The following is a 15622-nucleotide window of genomic DNA, read 5'->3' as shown; positions in this document are numbered from 1 at the left end:
TGCACAGACATAGCAATTAAACCACGCATGCGTCATCTACGCAACACGACAGTACTACCAACATAAAGAAAAATATAACTAAATTGCGGATAATAAACTTACTCTTGGAGATAATAAAAATAAAACCCTAAAGTAAAAGAAAAACAACTTTTAAAATTAAACTTTGACCCGTTTTGTAAATAAGGCATTTGAGGGTCATGTACTAAGATACCAAGGTTTAATTAATTCGGTCACAGGACGACTTATAAAGAAAAACATAAAATGAAATACATGAAACAGATAACCATGAAATGTAATAACATATTAAGATTAAAAGAGAAACACAAACAGAATAATATCAAACTAATTTATGACTAACAACTAAAAAAAAGAAGAATTTCGTTATTACACTGTTTATGCCAACATTAATTTTTTTAAAAATGCTATTCTAGCTTGAATACAGACACATTAAACGAGGCTCAACATGTAGGCTTCCACAGATTTAATATCTACAAGCAATGTTAAGCAGAACTGAAGAAGTACTACTTCAGATATCAAGTAATTAAAAAATATTTGCGAGATGTAAATCTTTGTTAAAAAAAAATACAATATTAAATTCCCTCAAAGAATAAATAATTTAATTTTGTAGAAGATAATGAAATAGAAACCCAGCCTGAAAGGAGACAGCATTGTTCTATAAATGGTATGCCTACAACCATTTGGCTAACAATCAAGCGTTATTAAACAAAAACACATTTACCTAGAATACTATCTCCAGTAGCCAATAAGCAATGATACAGCTGAGGATATAAACAACTGTGCAATAAGGGAACTATGAATTTACCAGCCAATTACTAATATGCATACTAATAGAACATGAAGTGGCAATACATTTCATTGCCAAGACAAGCGATCATTAAAATATAACTTCATATTATGTCTGATGTCATATTTTCTACTGACCAGTAAAATCCTGTGGTCTAATAAAAATACAATAGCATTTTGCTCAATATGATATAAATCCCAAATTTCTGAACATAAGGATTAATAAACAGAGCATAGAGTGTGATAGAAGGACGAACAATCATAAACAAGATTTGACTTCCAGGATTTCTTCATTCATAAAAATGCATGGTCCTTGAGTTCACCATACACAAGAACCTTTGGAACAGCATGGATTGGAAATTTTCAATCCAACCCTGCATATAGCCCAGATATGCACCAAGCAATTACCAGTAGTTCCCTCTCATGAAAAACTGGCTGGCAACTAAGCAATTTGATGACAAGGGACTACAGAACTGGCTGAAAACCAGATGGCAAATTTTTTAATGAAGGTATAAAAATACTAATTTACAGATACGACAAACGTCTCAATTTATTTAACTACTACAGTAAAAAGTAGTTGTAATATAGATTTTTTCTGCTTTTTTCTTAATACCAAAATGTTAAGTACTTTCTGGACAGCCCTAGTAACATAATACCAATAAAAAAAATCTTTTCCAGTGTGGATAACTAAAATATTGAATGAGGATTTTCTCTCTTTTCCACAGTCTATGTTTCTATGTTATAACTCATAACCTATAATATGTAATAGTATGAGGGACATTCAATAATTAATGAGATAAATTGATGTAAAGAAAGAACAGTTCATCAATGACAATGAAACTTTTGAGGGTCAAGTTGGCAACCTCGGGAACATATTTGATCAACTGTTAGGTCATAATTAATCTAAACATAACCTCTTCTGTAGATTTCAGAATATCAGCTTGGGTTAAAATGTATATAACAGAAGAGCAACTTTTAGTGACAAAACTTTTGTTTTCAGAAGTGTGAAAACGGCAAAAATTTAATCAAGAATGTTGAAACACTATGTTGAAAAGTTTTTAAACTGCAGTAACATGTGTAAGTAGGTGCAACAGTTCATTTTAGGCAGAACAAGTGGGACTGATCTCTATTGCTCTGGAAGACCAGTTGAAATTTCAACTATTGCGTTGCAAAATCGCTTAAATGATCTTATTTGTGAAGATGGGCGAGTCAAAATTTCCCAAATTGCTAGTTTCTGTAATATTAGTGTTCAAACCGTGCATTCAATCATTCATGATGTGCTGAATTATTGCAAAATGTGTTCGAGAATGGGTTCCAAAACAGAATTGACTCAAACCCATAATGACACTTGGATTTGCATTTGTTCTAATCAAAGAATGGTTTTAAGCGAAAGGTAATGAACTTTCTAGATTGTGTAATAACATGTGATGAAAAATGGAACAACATTTCAAGTCCGAATTGAAATGGCAGTCTTTGGTGGAAACAACCACATTCACCCACCAAAAAAATTCAAAACACACATCAGCTGGTAAAGTGATGTTGACGGTCTTCTGGGACTTGCAAGGCCCAATTTTTAGTGACTATTTAGAAGAACAACTTACCATGAACAATGAGTACTATTCTAATGTGCTTCAACAGAAAGTGAGGACTGCGATACGGTGAAAATGTCAGGGTGCTCTTTCAAAAGGTGTGATTTTCTTGTGCATGATAATGCGCACCCACCCCATCACTCAGAGAATGGAAGAAATGCTTGAGAAGTTGGGTTGAGAGGTGTTATCTCATATCCTCCTTACAGCCCAGACCTCACCTTGTCCGATTTTTATTTGTTCGGGTCACTCAAAGACTTTTTAAGCAGCAAGAAGTTTGACGACAATAAAGCGATCAAAAAAGCGGTACACAAATGGTTCAAACAGCAAGGTACAGATTTCTACGCTGCAGGAATCAGAAAGCTTACAGAACGGTGGGATAAGTGTCTAAATGTTGCTGGAGACTATACTGAAAAGTAGTTTACATTTCATTGTCATTGAATAAACTGTTTGTCTCATTAATTACTGATCATCCCTCGTAATAATAATAAACTTACCTGAGATGATAAACGAGGTAATAATAGGTACTTATTATTATTAATTACATCCTGCATAGTCTGTACAGGTATATCAGACATTGAGATACTTGCAACAGGTCTATCAATATTTTCATTAAATAACAACAATGAATCCATATCATTTTGTACTTGATATTTAAGTCTTATACCTTCAGTATTACTTGATGACATCTGTACAAATCTGGAAAAAGCAATAAGATATAAACAACATCAAACATTTGTTTTTATAAAAAAAAAAACATAAAAATAAAATAGGTTTTTAGCACTTTCAATAAGAAGAAATAATTAAATTACATTAAACCAACATTCAACTAACAAGACATTCTTCCACAGCCATCAATAATGCTCATTTCTATAAGTTTTCAATATGATCTTGAAGACAAATTTTTTCTAGTCTTTCTTATTTTCAGCAAATCTCTAACTCCCTACGTAGGTACCACATCCCATGTATTTCACTTCTGATCAATATGCTTGAACCTAGATCTTCTACTAGCATTCTTTCTTTCCTCTACATCTTCTAATATTTTTTAGTTAAACTTTATCAAGAGGCAAGGTTTATCAATGCCAAACATCCTTAATACTGCCTCATTAGTTACTTTGTCTATCCACTGAATTTCTTCATTCTGTGGTAGCATCACATGTCAAGGCTTTAACTTTCCATTCCTCCTCTATTCTACCTATCCATGCCTCACCGTTCCATACAAAAACATGTTCCACAAAAATTTTTAACAACCTCTTCTTGAGGCTTATTGATTTCAATACAAAATCATAAAATTTTCTCAATTCTATCACGCCTAATATTAGTTATATAATAGCTTTATTAAATAAAATAGCCTAAAATTATATTAAAGTATAAAATATAAATATTAAAATATGGTTAATTCAAAATTAACTACAATTAGTTGGAAACAAACTCTGCAAAATTTAATAATATATAGGCCAACTGATACAATACGTAACTACGAAACTCGGCTGATAAATTTTGAACACTAGCGTGCTACACAGAGACAAAAGTACTAACGAGTTAGACGTGGCAGCAAATGATAGCTAAAATCGCCCTTTAAAAACCTGAGATAATGTGTTGAAATCTGTTTAGCAGTTTGTTTTCAGTAGCAGTTAAAATGGAGTTGAATACGGCCAATATGTCAACACAATTAAAACAGCACACAGTGATCAAATTTTTAAGAACAGAAAATGTGAATCCTACGAATATTTTTCATCGTTTAAAAGTGGTTTACAATAGTGAAACTGTTGACAGGAGTACTGTGAATAAGTGGACGTTGAAATTTTGCAAATCTGAAATTGGTAAAGCATCAATTGAGGATGCACCTCGCAGCAGATGATCAGTTTCTGTGACCGATGAGAAACATCGAAAGGAGGTGGATGATTTGCTTCAAAGTGATTGGTGAATCACCCAGCAACACATCGCTATTAGTTAGACATATCTAAAGAATGAGTAGGCTATATTATTGAGCTATTGGGTTACCGTAAGATCTGTGCATGATGGGTACCGCACATACTACAGAGGGTCTCAGCAAGCTGAAGGTTGAGCCTATTCTGCATCCGCCATACTCACCGGATTTGGCTCCGTATGACTTCCACTTCTTCTGTCATCTCAAAAGGGATCTCAAAGGTAATTATTATTATTTTATTAATTTTAATTTAATTAATTTATTTTAATTATAATTATTATTATTCTAATATTAATAAAAACTGTAGTATAATAAAAATACTTACCCAAAAGCAACACGATCACTATGATAAAATACAGTCAACAAATATCTTAATCTTATAGGTTCATTTTTTTGGAATAACAAGGCTCTAACTTTATTATCGACCCAACCGGATAAGAAATCTTGTACTGAATCATCCGTAACTGACGTAACCATTCTGTATGGCATTTTATATCTTACAAATTCTGTAATAGTAATAACAATAATAAAATGTTTATGATTATACTTAACTAATACTTAAAACATAACATAAAATAAAAATTTAATAATGACAACAAATCACATATACATTTTCTCACAATTCTTACCACCAAAATAACTGACATTTAGAAATTAACAAAATTATAAAATTAACTATACAAGGTCTGTTCAGAAAATAACTGAACATTTTTAATTACCAACAGAGATATTTAGTGATGTGTGGTTGGCAGCACTGTGTTCTGCATAACCTCGAACCTTGAATTGTTGATATCTCGTTTAGTTTTCATGTTATTTTTATTTGAGTGCAACGTGTTTAAGTGTTAGTACCGATTTTTGTAATGTGTAATTTTCAGGATTAACAATACAATGTAAAATTTTTGTGTGAAACTGGGGAAAATTTTCATAGAACAAGCTGATAAAGATGATGATCTGGGTTGTACACAATGTTACGAATGGTTTTCATGATTTAGTTGGTCGTCAGTCAATCGAAGATGACCCTTGACCAGTAAGGCCTTTGACTTCAACTGATGCGTTTTCAGAAAATCAATGATCTGGTGGTGACTGTCAGAGAACTTGCAGAAGAGGTTAGCATCTCAATTGGATAATGCCATGACATTATGACTGAAAAACTGAACATGCATTGAGTTTCAGCAATGTTTTTTCCTCATTTGATGGTCGAACAGCAGAAAGAACGAAGAGTAGACGTTTGTCAGCAACTTCTTGAACAAGCCAATGATGATGAAACATTCATGCAAAATATCATAATGGGAGATGAAAGCCGGGTATATGGCTACAACAAAACAAAAGTTCAATCATCACATTGAATCAGCGAAAGATCTCCATGCTCCAAGAAAGCACATCAGTCTCGATCCAATGTCAAAGTGATGCTCTCTGTTTTTTCCAACTTTAATGGAACTGTGCATTTTGAATTTTTGTCTCAAGGTGAAACAGTGAACTGTACTTACTAACGAGGTGTTTTATAACAATTATGTGAAAAATCTGCAAAAAGAAACCACAGTTGTGGTGAGACAACTCATGGTTCAAATCTTCAAATTTGTCATGAACCTGAAGTTTGTCTTCAAATTTGGTCATTTCAAATGAAGATATCCAGAACTAGTTGGTGAAGTAGAAAAACTGCTGGTAAAGTGTGTGAATAGGGGAGGAGAGTACTTTGAAGGAGGATAAGGACAATAATCAGTAAAATTAATAATAAAGATTAAAAAAATAAAGTTTAATTATTTTCTGAACACACCTCATATTATAATGCTCAAGATTTTACAGGAAAAATATGTCAGAAATAGTCAATTGTATTCATAAGAAATATACCTAAAACTTTGGTCTTTTTAGTTTTGGGTTTGTTGACCGCTTTCAAAATGTTCAAATACTTTATAATAAATAATGAAAAGATTTCTTTTTATAAACCTTGAAAAAGAACCTTTTTTTTTAAAGCTTTGATTTGTAACACCTTAACTTATGAAATTTACAACTATTACTTAAAATTATGAAACATTAGTTTTATTATAATGTTTTAAACATGGATTCTAAAATTACTAACCTTTAGACATTTTCATATGCCAGTTTTTTGTATTTTTAGAAGTTTGAAAGTAGCAAATAGTATTCAGTTTCTTTAAATATCAATTTTTTTCAGATTTGGGGCAACCAATTGTTTATTGAGGGATATTTTCATATACTGTAAACATTTTTCGGGAGTTTGTATTATTTACTATTTTTAAATTACAACAATGACCCAGACTAAATAAATTTAAAAAAAAAAAGAATAAATAAAAATCAAAATATTAATTTCAATGTTGAAACTGTATACAAAAAAAAAATGGATTATTAAAATAGGTTATCAAAAAATGAAACCTTTTCGCAGATCAAAATTAAATTCATAATCTAATTATAAATTCTCTGAAATTATTTAATAAACTTTACTAATATAAAAAACAAAAAACCTTTCTGATACAGTTCCATTCTTTCAAATCATGTATACTAAAAATAAAAATACCTTTCGCTATTAACATGAATAAGAAACAAATTTATAGTTTTAAATAAATTTGCAGTAATAATAGCATAATATGTACTTACCAACAATTTTTTGAACACTGAACAAGGATTCCTTATAAACACTTGTTTTACCATCGATTAAAATAGCAAGGCAAGGTAAAGAATGGACACCGACTCTCCTGGATAACATTGGCTCATTTTCTGTATGAACTGTTGCAATACCAACCCCTGAAAAAAGATACATAATTTCATTACAAAATTACCTACCAACATTAGTAAATATAATACAGATAAAATTAAATCTATACTATTACATAAACAGGAAGAGGGTTTTTTTTTTGTTTGGGATAAACAAACGAAATCACTACCTGATCTATTGCTACTAAATTTTTACCCATATTTCTTGGCATAACTGAGAAAATGTTTGGATACATTTCATCTCAAAAAAAAAAATATATGTAGTAGTGGAGATCTGCCCGTTGAAGCAAAAATGATTGAACTGAATTAATGAACTGTGAACAGGATTTGAACTGAATGATACAAAGCAATCCAATGAATAATATAACATAATAACAGAAATAAATTTACATTAAATAAAGTAATCTATGTATACTATTATATAAAGAGGAAGAGGATTTTTGTTTATTCGCAAGAAACAAAGAACCCGATCTTTCGCAACTTAATTATTATCCATGTTTCTTGGCATTTCGGTGTATGTGACTGACTGCACCTGCTTCAGTTACTTGACTAATAAACATACAAAAAATTGACCGTTACGGGAAACACAAGTATCCATACAGAACAGGCAAAACTGTGATAAGGAGCTAGTTATGGATATAAAGTTAAAGAATAATTTTATTTTTTTATTCATTTTCATCTTTCCATAAAAGGTATGTAGAGATGTTTAATTTTACTTCACTATTGTACTATCTGAAGTTTTAATTAAAAAATGTTTAAAATAATTAATAATCCAGTGATGCCCTTGGTGGAGCAGTAATATCTCTGCCTCTAATGGTTCCAGGTCTGAGTCCCAATCAGGCATGGCATTTTTCACACTACAAATTTCAGTATTATTTATCAGCAACTATCATCGAGTATCAGCCCTTGTTACTGTATAAATAAATAAAATAACAAAGGATACTATAATATGAGAGGTGTATCAAAAAATAAGTTACACCCTTTTCGTGTTCTTGAACTGAAAGGGATATATTAATATCTTGTAGTGGCAGACTGGTTGTATTATTGTCTTCATGCTCCCCTAGCAGCAATTCTGTACGACACTCAGTAAGAGTGTAGTGTCATCAATATGGTGTGTCCTCTAGAGGTTTCGTCCAGTATAGTTCAGTAGTCCAATTTTTGTGGGTAAAAAATTACAACTGTTATGAAATTCATTGCCAAATTGTTGAGTTATATGAGGTAAAATGGTGCCAAATGTTCAAAAAAGGGAGAACAAATGGTGAGTGATGAACAGCGTGCTGGGCGCCCTTCAACTGTAAACACGATAACGTGTGTATTGTAATAAGGTTACACAGAACGCGTGAATGAAATCATCTTGAGTAACCAGCGCATTAAAATTAGAGAGATTGCAAGTGAACTTAACATCAGTTATGGTAGTGTATTTGCGATTATTCACTATCAGCTTGGTTACCATAACAGTGTGCACAATGGGTGCCACATCTTACGGATTGTGAGAACAACCACAGACATCAACGTTTTGCGTCAGCTCATTCTTTTCTTCAAAATTATTCCAAGACTGGTCCACAGTTTTTGAAACAAATCATTACATAGGATGACAGCTGGGTGCTTCATTACACTCCTGAGACTAAACGAGCATCACATGAATGGAGACACAAAATTCACTGCAACCAAAAAAAGTGAAAACATACCCTCATGTTCAAAAGGTTATGCTGACAGTCTTTTTCGATTCTTAGGGAGTTATTTACAATAAATATATACCCTGATGTACAACAATCAGAATCTTACTTTCTGACTTTAAAAATATTGCGAAAAGCCACTAAATATCCAAGACCCAGAACATCAAGCGATGGGGGTCATTTTTCTTTACAACACTACTCTTCATTCAGCTCCTGTGACAAAATAGTTACGACAAAAACTGAAGTGGAAAGTGTGTGACCTCATTAGCCTTACAGCACTGACCTAGCACCCTGCGACTACCACCTATTTGGTTCTCTCAAGCAAGACCTAGGAGCATTTCACTAATGATAACGAACTGAAGAAAGCGATCCTTAAATGGTTAAAGGAAATTGAACAAAATTTTTATGAGTGGAATTGAAAAACTTGTCACAAGATATGAAAAGTGTTTAGATAAGGTTGACGATTATGTCAAAAAATAAATAAAAATATGTAGCTTTTGTTCAATAAAAAAAAAAATTGTCTTATAAATAAGTGTTTCACAGAGGGGTTGTAACTTACTTTCTGATCAGCCCTTGTAATTGATGAAGGCATTTTTTTAATACGCAATTTTAATGATTTGTTACTAAATGAAAGATTATTACTACTTGTACACTGATATTTTATTTATAAGACCATAAAAAAATTAAAAATGTGTTCATGAAAAACAATAAGTTTAAAATATATATATATAATAAATGCACGAAAAGTAAAATAGAAGTGGAAAGTTTATATTGTAATGCAATCTTTTGTTTAATTTTATTTCAAATAAATTGGTGGGAAGATGTTTTTATAATGGTTCAGTATTTATAAAAAATGGCAATGAAATCATAATAAAGCAAACATTTTCTCATGTGTTGAGTTACACGTAAACAAACAGTTCTGGTTCAGCGGATACTGCTACTTTTTTAACAATAAATGACTATTCTTTATACCAAAGATTGCAAGCACATTCATAAATAAAAACAAAAGTATAAATTAACATTTTTAATTTCCCAGCTTATGCTCTATTGCTGCTGATACAGCAGCTATAAGGGGAAAGGTTTAGTAATTGACCATAATTTTGACAATCAGTGTTTTTGCAAATGTCAACATTTGAAGACCACCTTAGTTCAAAAAAAAATAACAAAATAGTTGCAGAAATTTCAAAAAAACAAACGTACAAATGTTGACTTGTATTTTGATTAATATCTCCAAACTTTTTGAAATTCTTCAAAAATTGTTATAATTAGTGCATTGATGAAATTAAACTTTGAATAAAATTGAAGTTTTTGCTATTTTGAATTTTTTATTCTTTGAACAGCAGTTTTAGGAAATTGAACATAGCAAAATGAAAGAGTACTTATAATTTTATTGTAAAATTCTGAAATTTTAAGTCCCTGATTGGATTAAGGGGTAGAGAGATATTCAACATTATTTCTAAATAGTTTTTGCCTTAAATCTTAAAAACCTATAAATAAAAAAAGCTGAACTTTGACACAAATATCTGGCTACATATATCTCAGTTTTGGCCTTATTTTTGACTACTAAAGGACAACAGGAATCACAGACCTATATATATAGTCATAAATATATTGGTAAGCTGTTTTTAATATTATATTTATAATAACTAAATATATATTTTTTAATAAAATAAGATCTTTTAGCCTTAATGAATAACACCACACCAGATTAAGCTGACTTATTAAGTAAATAATTACAGCAAGAAATCAATTTTTAAGCCTCAAAAAAAAAAAACGAACAGACCCAAGTTTAAGGTAACAATTTTTTATTTTTTATTTTGATTTTAAGATTGAAAATTCTTCAACCTGTACTTAATGTAGACATCATAGGACATTTAAAAAAAAAACAGGGTCTCATGGGACTTGACATGAGAATGTTAAAAATTGTTTAATAGTTTCTGATACTTTAATTCTTTTTCTAGCTGTGACTGTTATTAAAAATGTAATATGAGTTGGCTATCGAGCAAGTAAGTCAAATGAGATCAAAAGGGATTTAAATAAAAATTTTGATTTCTTATTTTTAGTAACTGTATATAAATACAGTATAATCTTTATGATAAAAAGGATAATTTGGTCAAGAAGGTCGACTGAAAGCCAAATTTTTCAATTAAAAATCTCAATATTTTCTCAGTTATATTTTTAAAGCAGAAAACAAAATTTGATAATAGGGATTAAATCGGGCTCTTTCTGAGCATTTCCAACTTTTTCACAATTGTACTGTTAAAAACCCGACGGTATATTTGAAATAAAGACCAAGAAAGCCAGGAAAGGGAAAGTTATTCAACCACTTCCTGGCTTTTTTATTTGTTTATTTATAAATGCAAGAATTTTTTTTACTTTACTTCCAGTGTTATTTATTTATTTACTAATTAATGTTGATTTTAATTTATATCTTTGTAACTACTATTGATGAATGTTTACTAATCAAAATTGGCATTTAATTCATGACCATTTTTGAAATTATGTTAAATGTATTTATTAACAGAGACATAGTAAAATGAAAAACTTACAAAAAGAACAATAAAAAAATTCTTTAATTACCGATAGGTTCTAATTCCTCTATTACTCTTCTCCATACTGGTTCAACTTGAAGACAAGCGAAACACCAATCTGAATAGAACAATAAAAGGTGTGGCACTCTATAACTCTTCGGTACTAAAACATTTTCAAATGCCCTGTGAAAATAACAACATATTATAAAAACTTAAATAAATATTATGTTATAATACAGTGCATTAAAAAAAATAACTACATACATGTCAAGCACCAGTACAACAGTACATAACACCGACTTATCTTACAGTAGTTGTTGGAAATGGTCCCATGAACATTTAGACATATCTCCACACGTTCCTTCTCATTTAAAAAAAAAAAAAACTCTGACAAGTTGTTCATGTGGAATGTTTTTGGTGAAATCATGAATAGCAGTTTGAAGTTCCTGGAGGCTGTGGGGTTTTCCTCAATAAATATTACTTTTTGTAAAAATCCGATGGCCGCAAAGCCACCAGATTTGTAACAAGGTGGCTGCAAGAGTTTAGAAATGATTAAATTTCCAAAAATTCTTAAAGTAACTTCGCAAACTCCCTGGCTGTATGCATGGTTGCACTTGTATATGATTGCACCTGTGAACTTGTATATGATTCACAATGAGCTGAATTTATTGTTTCTGCAACGAATACTAGGCCAACTATTCTTCTCCTGTATATTGTAACATCAACACCTCAATCTTCTGGTCATGGACTATTTAGAAAAAATAGTACAAAATATCATCAGAATTGTCTGCCTAAAACCACTAACAGTATTTATTTCACTTTCCACAATCCATGGCCGATTTTGAACTGCTTTTACTTTATACGGGATGAGACAGCTTCTTACCAAACTACCTTGTGTACAGCTGCACGCAAACTCGATGTATTTTTGTCAAGCCGACTTTCATGTAGACTTATCAGAACTACATTACATAGCAGCTTATATGTCTGATGGTCTGCCGCTTCACTAATAGTCCTTTACTAATCCCGATCCCTTAATTTCTTAATTACTGCTCATACATTAAGTTGATTAGGAACTAGTGTACCTAGAAATCTAATGGAAAACTAATCTTTCACTGTCTGTGTAATATACATGTGTGTTCATGGAAGACATATTCAACAAGAAATATTTGCTGTTCTAAAACTATCACCATTTTGAATGGTCTCAACCGTTCTACGGTGAAAAACAAAGAACCAAACCCACCTTCTCATCTCAAGGTCACCAGCCTGGCTGGCTTGCTTCTTTTAAAACACTATAAAAAGAAATTAAATAATAATAGCAGTATGGTTAATGAAGAAAAACTATCAGCAAATGGTAAGAAATAACAGAAAAAATAAACTTATAACAAACTGTACACACACCAGTTAAAATATAAATTCGGGCTGTATTTAAGCAATTTTGAATCTCTAGCAGTTTCTTTGAAGAAATAATTATTCCAGGATAAATTTCAGATTTGGAAGAAATGAATACATTAAAAACATAACTGAATTTTATTAATAGATATATTACTGAAAATGCAACCCAGAAACAATGAAAGTAAAATTAAATATTTAAATTCTACACATCACAAATAAAAATTATATTCTACAGTAGTAATTATGAGAGCATTCCTATCCTTTTATTAGGTACGCAAGGTGATCTACAATGGAAGCAACGACATGAATATTAACATATTACTTTAAATGTTCTTAATTTTACACTCTTTTATTTCCTTCAATAAATATATGTTTACTGTGAATGTAAATGACATTTTCTTTTTCATTTAAAATTCTGCATATAGTAACAAACTTTTTATAAACCATTCTATTAAGGGTAGGTGTATATATATCTCGGACATATTTCTTTTAATTCCTGATACGAAATGGTTATTTTCCATAAACAAGTATGCCTTTAAAAACATATGATATTTTATTAAAGGTTGTTTTAAAGTGAGTAAATAACCTCAGTGGCATTATTTTATAAACATTATGGAAATAAACAACGCAAATAGTGTTAAGTTATCCAGCATTAGTTCACTACACAATGTTTATTATCAGTAAAAGAATATAAAAAAATAAGTATTAATAAATTATACATAAAAAGGTACAGCCAAATTTAAACATACTATAATTTCTAGAAATGTTTTTTATTAAAGTATTGTACAAAACATACACACCATCACACGCAGGTGGATGACAAATTATAAAAACAAATTAATTAAATAGTGACAAACAGAAGATTTTTTTACAAAATTTTTATATTAACTATTAAAAGCATATTTCAATAATAACAAAACATACCTTGTACTGATTGATAATTTATGAAATAATGTTATATCCCGATCAGGATACCGGAAACGGAAACCAGTACTTGCAAATAAATCATCCATTGGATCAAATTTTCTATAATCTGCTCTGGGCCGAGGCTCCTCAATAATTTTACCAAAAGTATCATACTGTTTTCGTCTTTCTGGATCAGATAACAACTAAAAAAAAAAAAAAAGTACTGGGTTACGATTTACAAAATATAGATAAATTTTATTTATTAAAATTTAAGAGTTAATTTAATAAATCTTCTCCCATTCTCCAGACAAAAAATATAATATGCGAAACTTTATTTGTAACTAATTTAGGTCATCAGTAATCTTACTGGCTAGATATAGTGGTTCATTCCATTCTGTTCTGACCAGTGCTTTAACCTCGACATAATTACATATCCTAAAATATTTTATATATTCCAGCAACTGCCTTCCTAAATGGTTTTTACTTTCTGTAAATCTGAAAATTGAAAAAATTAACTAAATTTGTATTTCATAATATATGGCCCACCAATATATTTCATTTCTTTATAATAATCTGCTAAAGATTTCTTTCTTTAAGACATTTTACTTTATCAAAGAACCAAAGTTGTAACATGTTCCTGTAATACCGCTTTCAAAAAAATTTACTCTTTTCCAATGTGCTTTTTCTATTATACAATGATTGTTTAATAATTAAAGAGACAAATAGCATCGGCGGCAAAACTATCTAATAGAATAAACCGAAACTGTCTGGCCCTGTGACATAGAAAATACTGAATTGTTTGAAAAGAACTGGCATTACTATAAATTCTTTTATTTGTTTCAAAATAACAGCTCTGCTTGAAACACGTACCGTGGAAAAATGGCATGCTGTGATACAATTTTTATTTTATGAAGGTGTATAACCACCCAAAATTCGATCGCAGATTTAAACGGAATGATAAAAAATGTAATAACTGTGCAAATATTTGTAAGTGGATTTTTGGAAGTGTCACCATAGCAGATGATCAGTTGAAGTTTTGACTGAAGTTTTACAAAACCATACCAATGATGTTATTCATAACAGCAGACGCATAAAAATTTGGGAAGCCAATGAAATCTGTATTGTGAATATCAGTACTGTCCGTTCCATTATTCATTATAAGCTGAATTACCACAAAACTGTATTTGAGGAGGGTTCCAAAACAATTGCCTCAAAATAACAGGCATCTCAATTTATATTTGTATGGAACTTTAACAACCGGTTTTAGCAGAAGGTACTGGACGACCGACGAATTAAGGTTAGAGAGATAGCAGAGGCTATGGGCATATCAAAAGAACATGTTTGTCATATATTAACTGAAGAATTAGATAAGTGTACGCTATCCGCACATTGGGTGCCGTGTTTGCTCACTCTGGACCAAAACCACATTTGAATGAATATTTTCAAGGCCCTGCTGAAGAATTTTAAGACAAACAAGTCAGATTTTTTGCATCGTTTCATAACTGTAGATGATACGTAGATCCACCACTACACTCCTGAGACGAAAATACAGTCAAAACAGTGAACTGCAAAGTGTGAACTTGCTCCAAAAAAGACAATTCCATTAGCCGGGAAGGTGATGGTGACTGTTTTCTGGGATAGTAACAGAATTTTGTTTATCAATTACCTTCAAAAAGGTAAAACAATAATGGGACAGTATTATGCACTATTACTTGACTAGCTAAGGCAGAAATTGCAAAAAACGACCACATTTGAAGAAGAAAGTGCTTTTCCATCAGGACAATGCACCTGCTCATACTTTGACGGTGACCACGGCACGAATTGCACTTTGAATTGGCTGACCGCTCACCGTATTCACCAGATCTGATCCCAAGAGTCTTTTTCTTGTTTCCTAACCTTAAAGTTTTGTTTGGAGGAACAATATTTTTACCGAACGAGGAGGTTATCGCATATGTAAACGCCTATTTTGCGAAGAAAGACACCAACTAGGTTCTTTAGTGCTTTGTTTTTTGCATTTATTGATTCATACAGTTTTTAAATCCCTACTTTTTTATGTTGCAGATTTTTTAT

General features: G+C 31.0%; 1 protein-coding gene across 1 annotated transcript in view; it reads right to left on the bottom strand.

Annotated features, from left to right (window-relative positions):
* The window catches only part of l(3)80Fg (dnaJ homolog subfamily C member 16 l(3)80Fg), a 56136-nt gene that overhangs the window by 30582 nt on the left and 9932 nt on the right, over nucleotides 1-15622 (bottom strand). The window contains exons 3-7 of the mRNA XM_075381448.1: nucleotides 13571-13755; nucleotides 11304-11437; nucleotides 6931-7077; nucleotides 4646-4826; nucleotides 2888-3089 (exon numbers count right to left, since the gene is read on the bottom strand). Of these exons, the coding sequence (XP_075237563.1) occupies nucleotides 2888-3089; nucleotides 4646-4826; nucleotides 6931-7077; nucleotides 11304-11437; nucleotides 13571-13755 (849 nt within the window). The remainder of the gene's footprint in view (nucleotides 1-2887; nucleotides 3090-4645; nucleotides 4827-6930; nucleotides 7078-11303; nucleotides 11438-13570; nucleotides 13756-15622) is intronic.

Source organism: Lycorma delicatula, chromosome 13 (assembly GCF_047948215.1).
Source record: "Lycorma delicatula isolate Av1 chromosome 13, ASM4794821v1, whole genome shotgun sequence".
In the NCBI taxonomy this organism is placed as follows: domain Eukaryota; kingdom Metazoa; phylum Arthropoda; class Insecta; order Hemiptera; family Fulgoridae; genus Lycorma; species Lycorma delicatula.
This window is presented reverse-complemented; position numbering and strand designations above follow the sequence as displayed.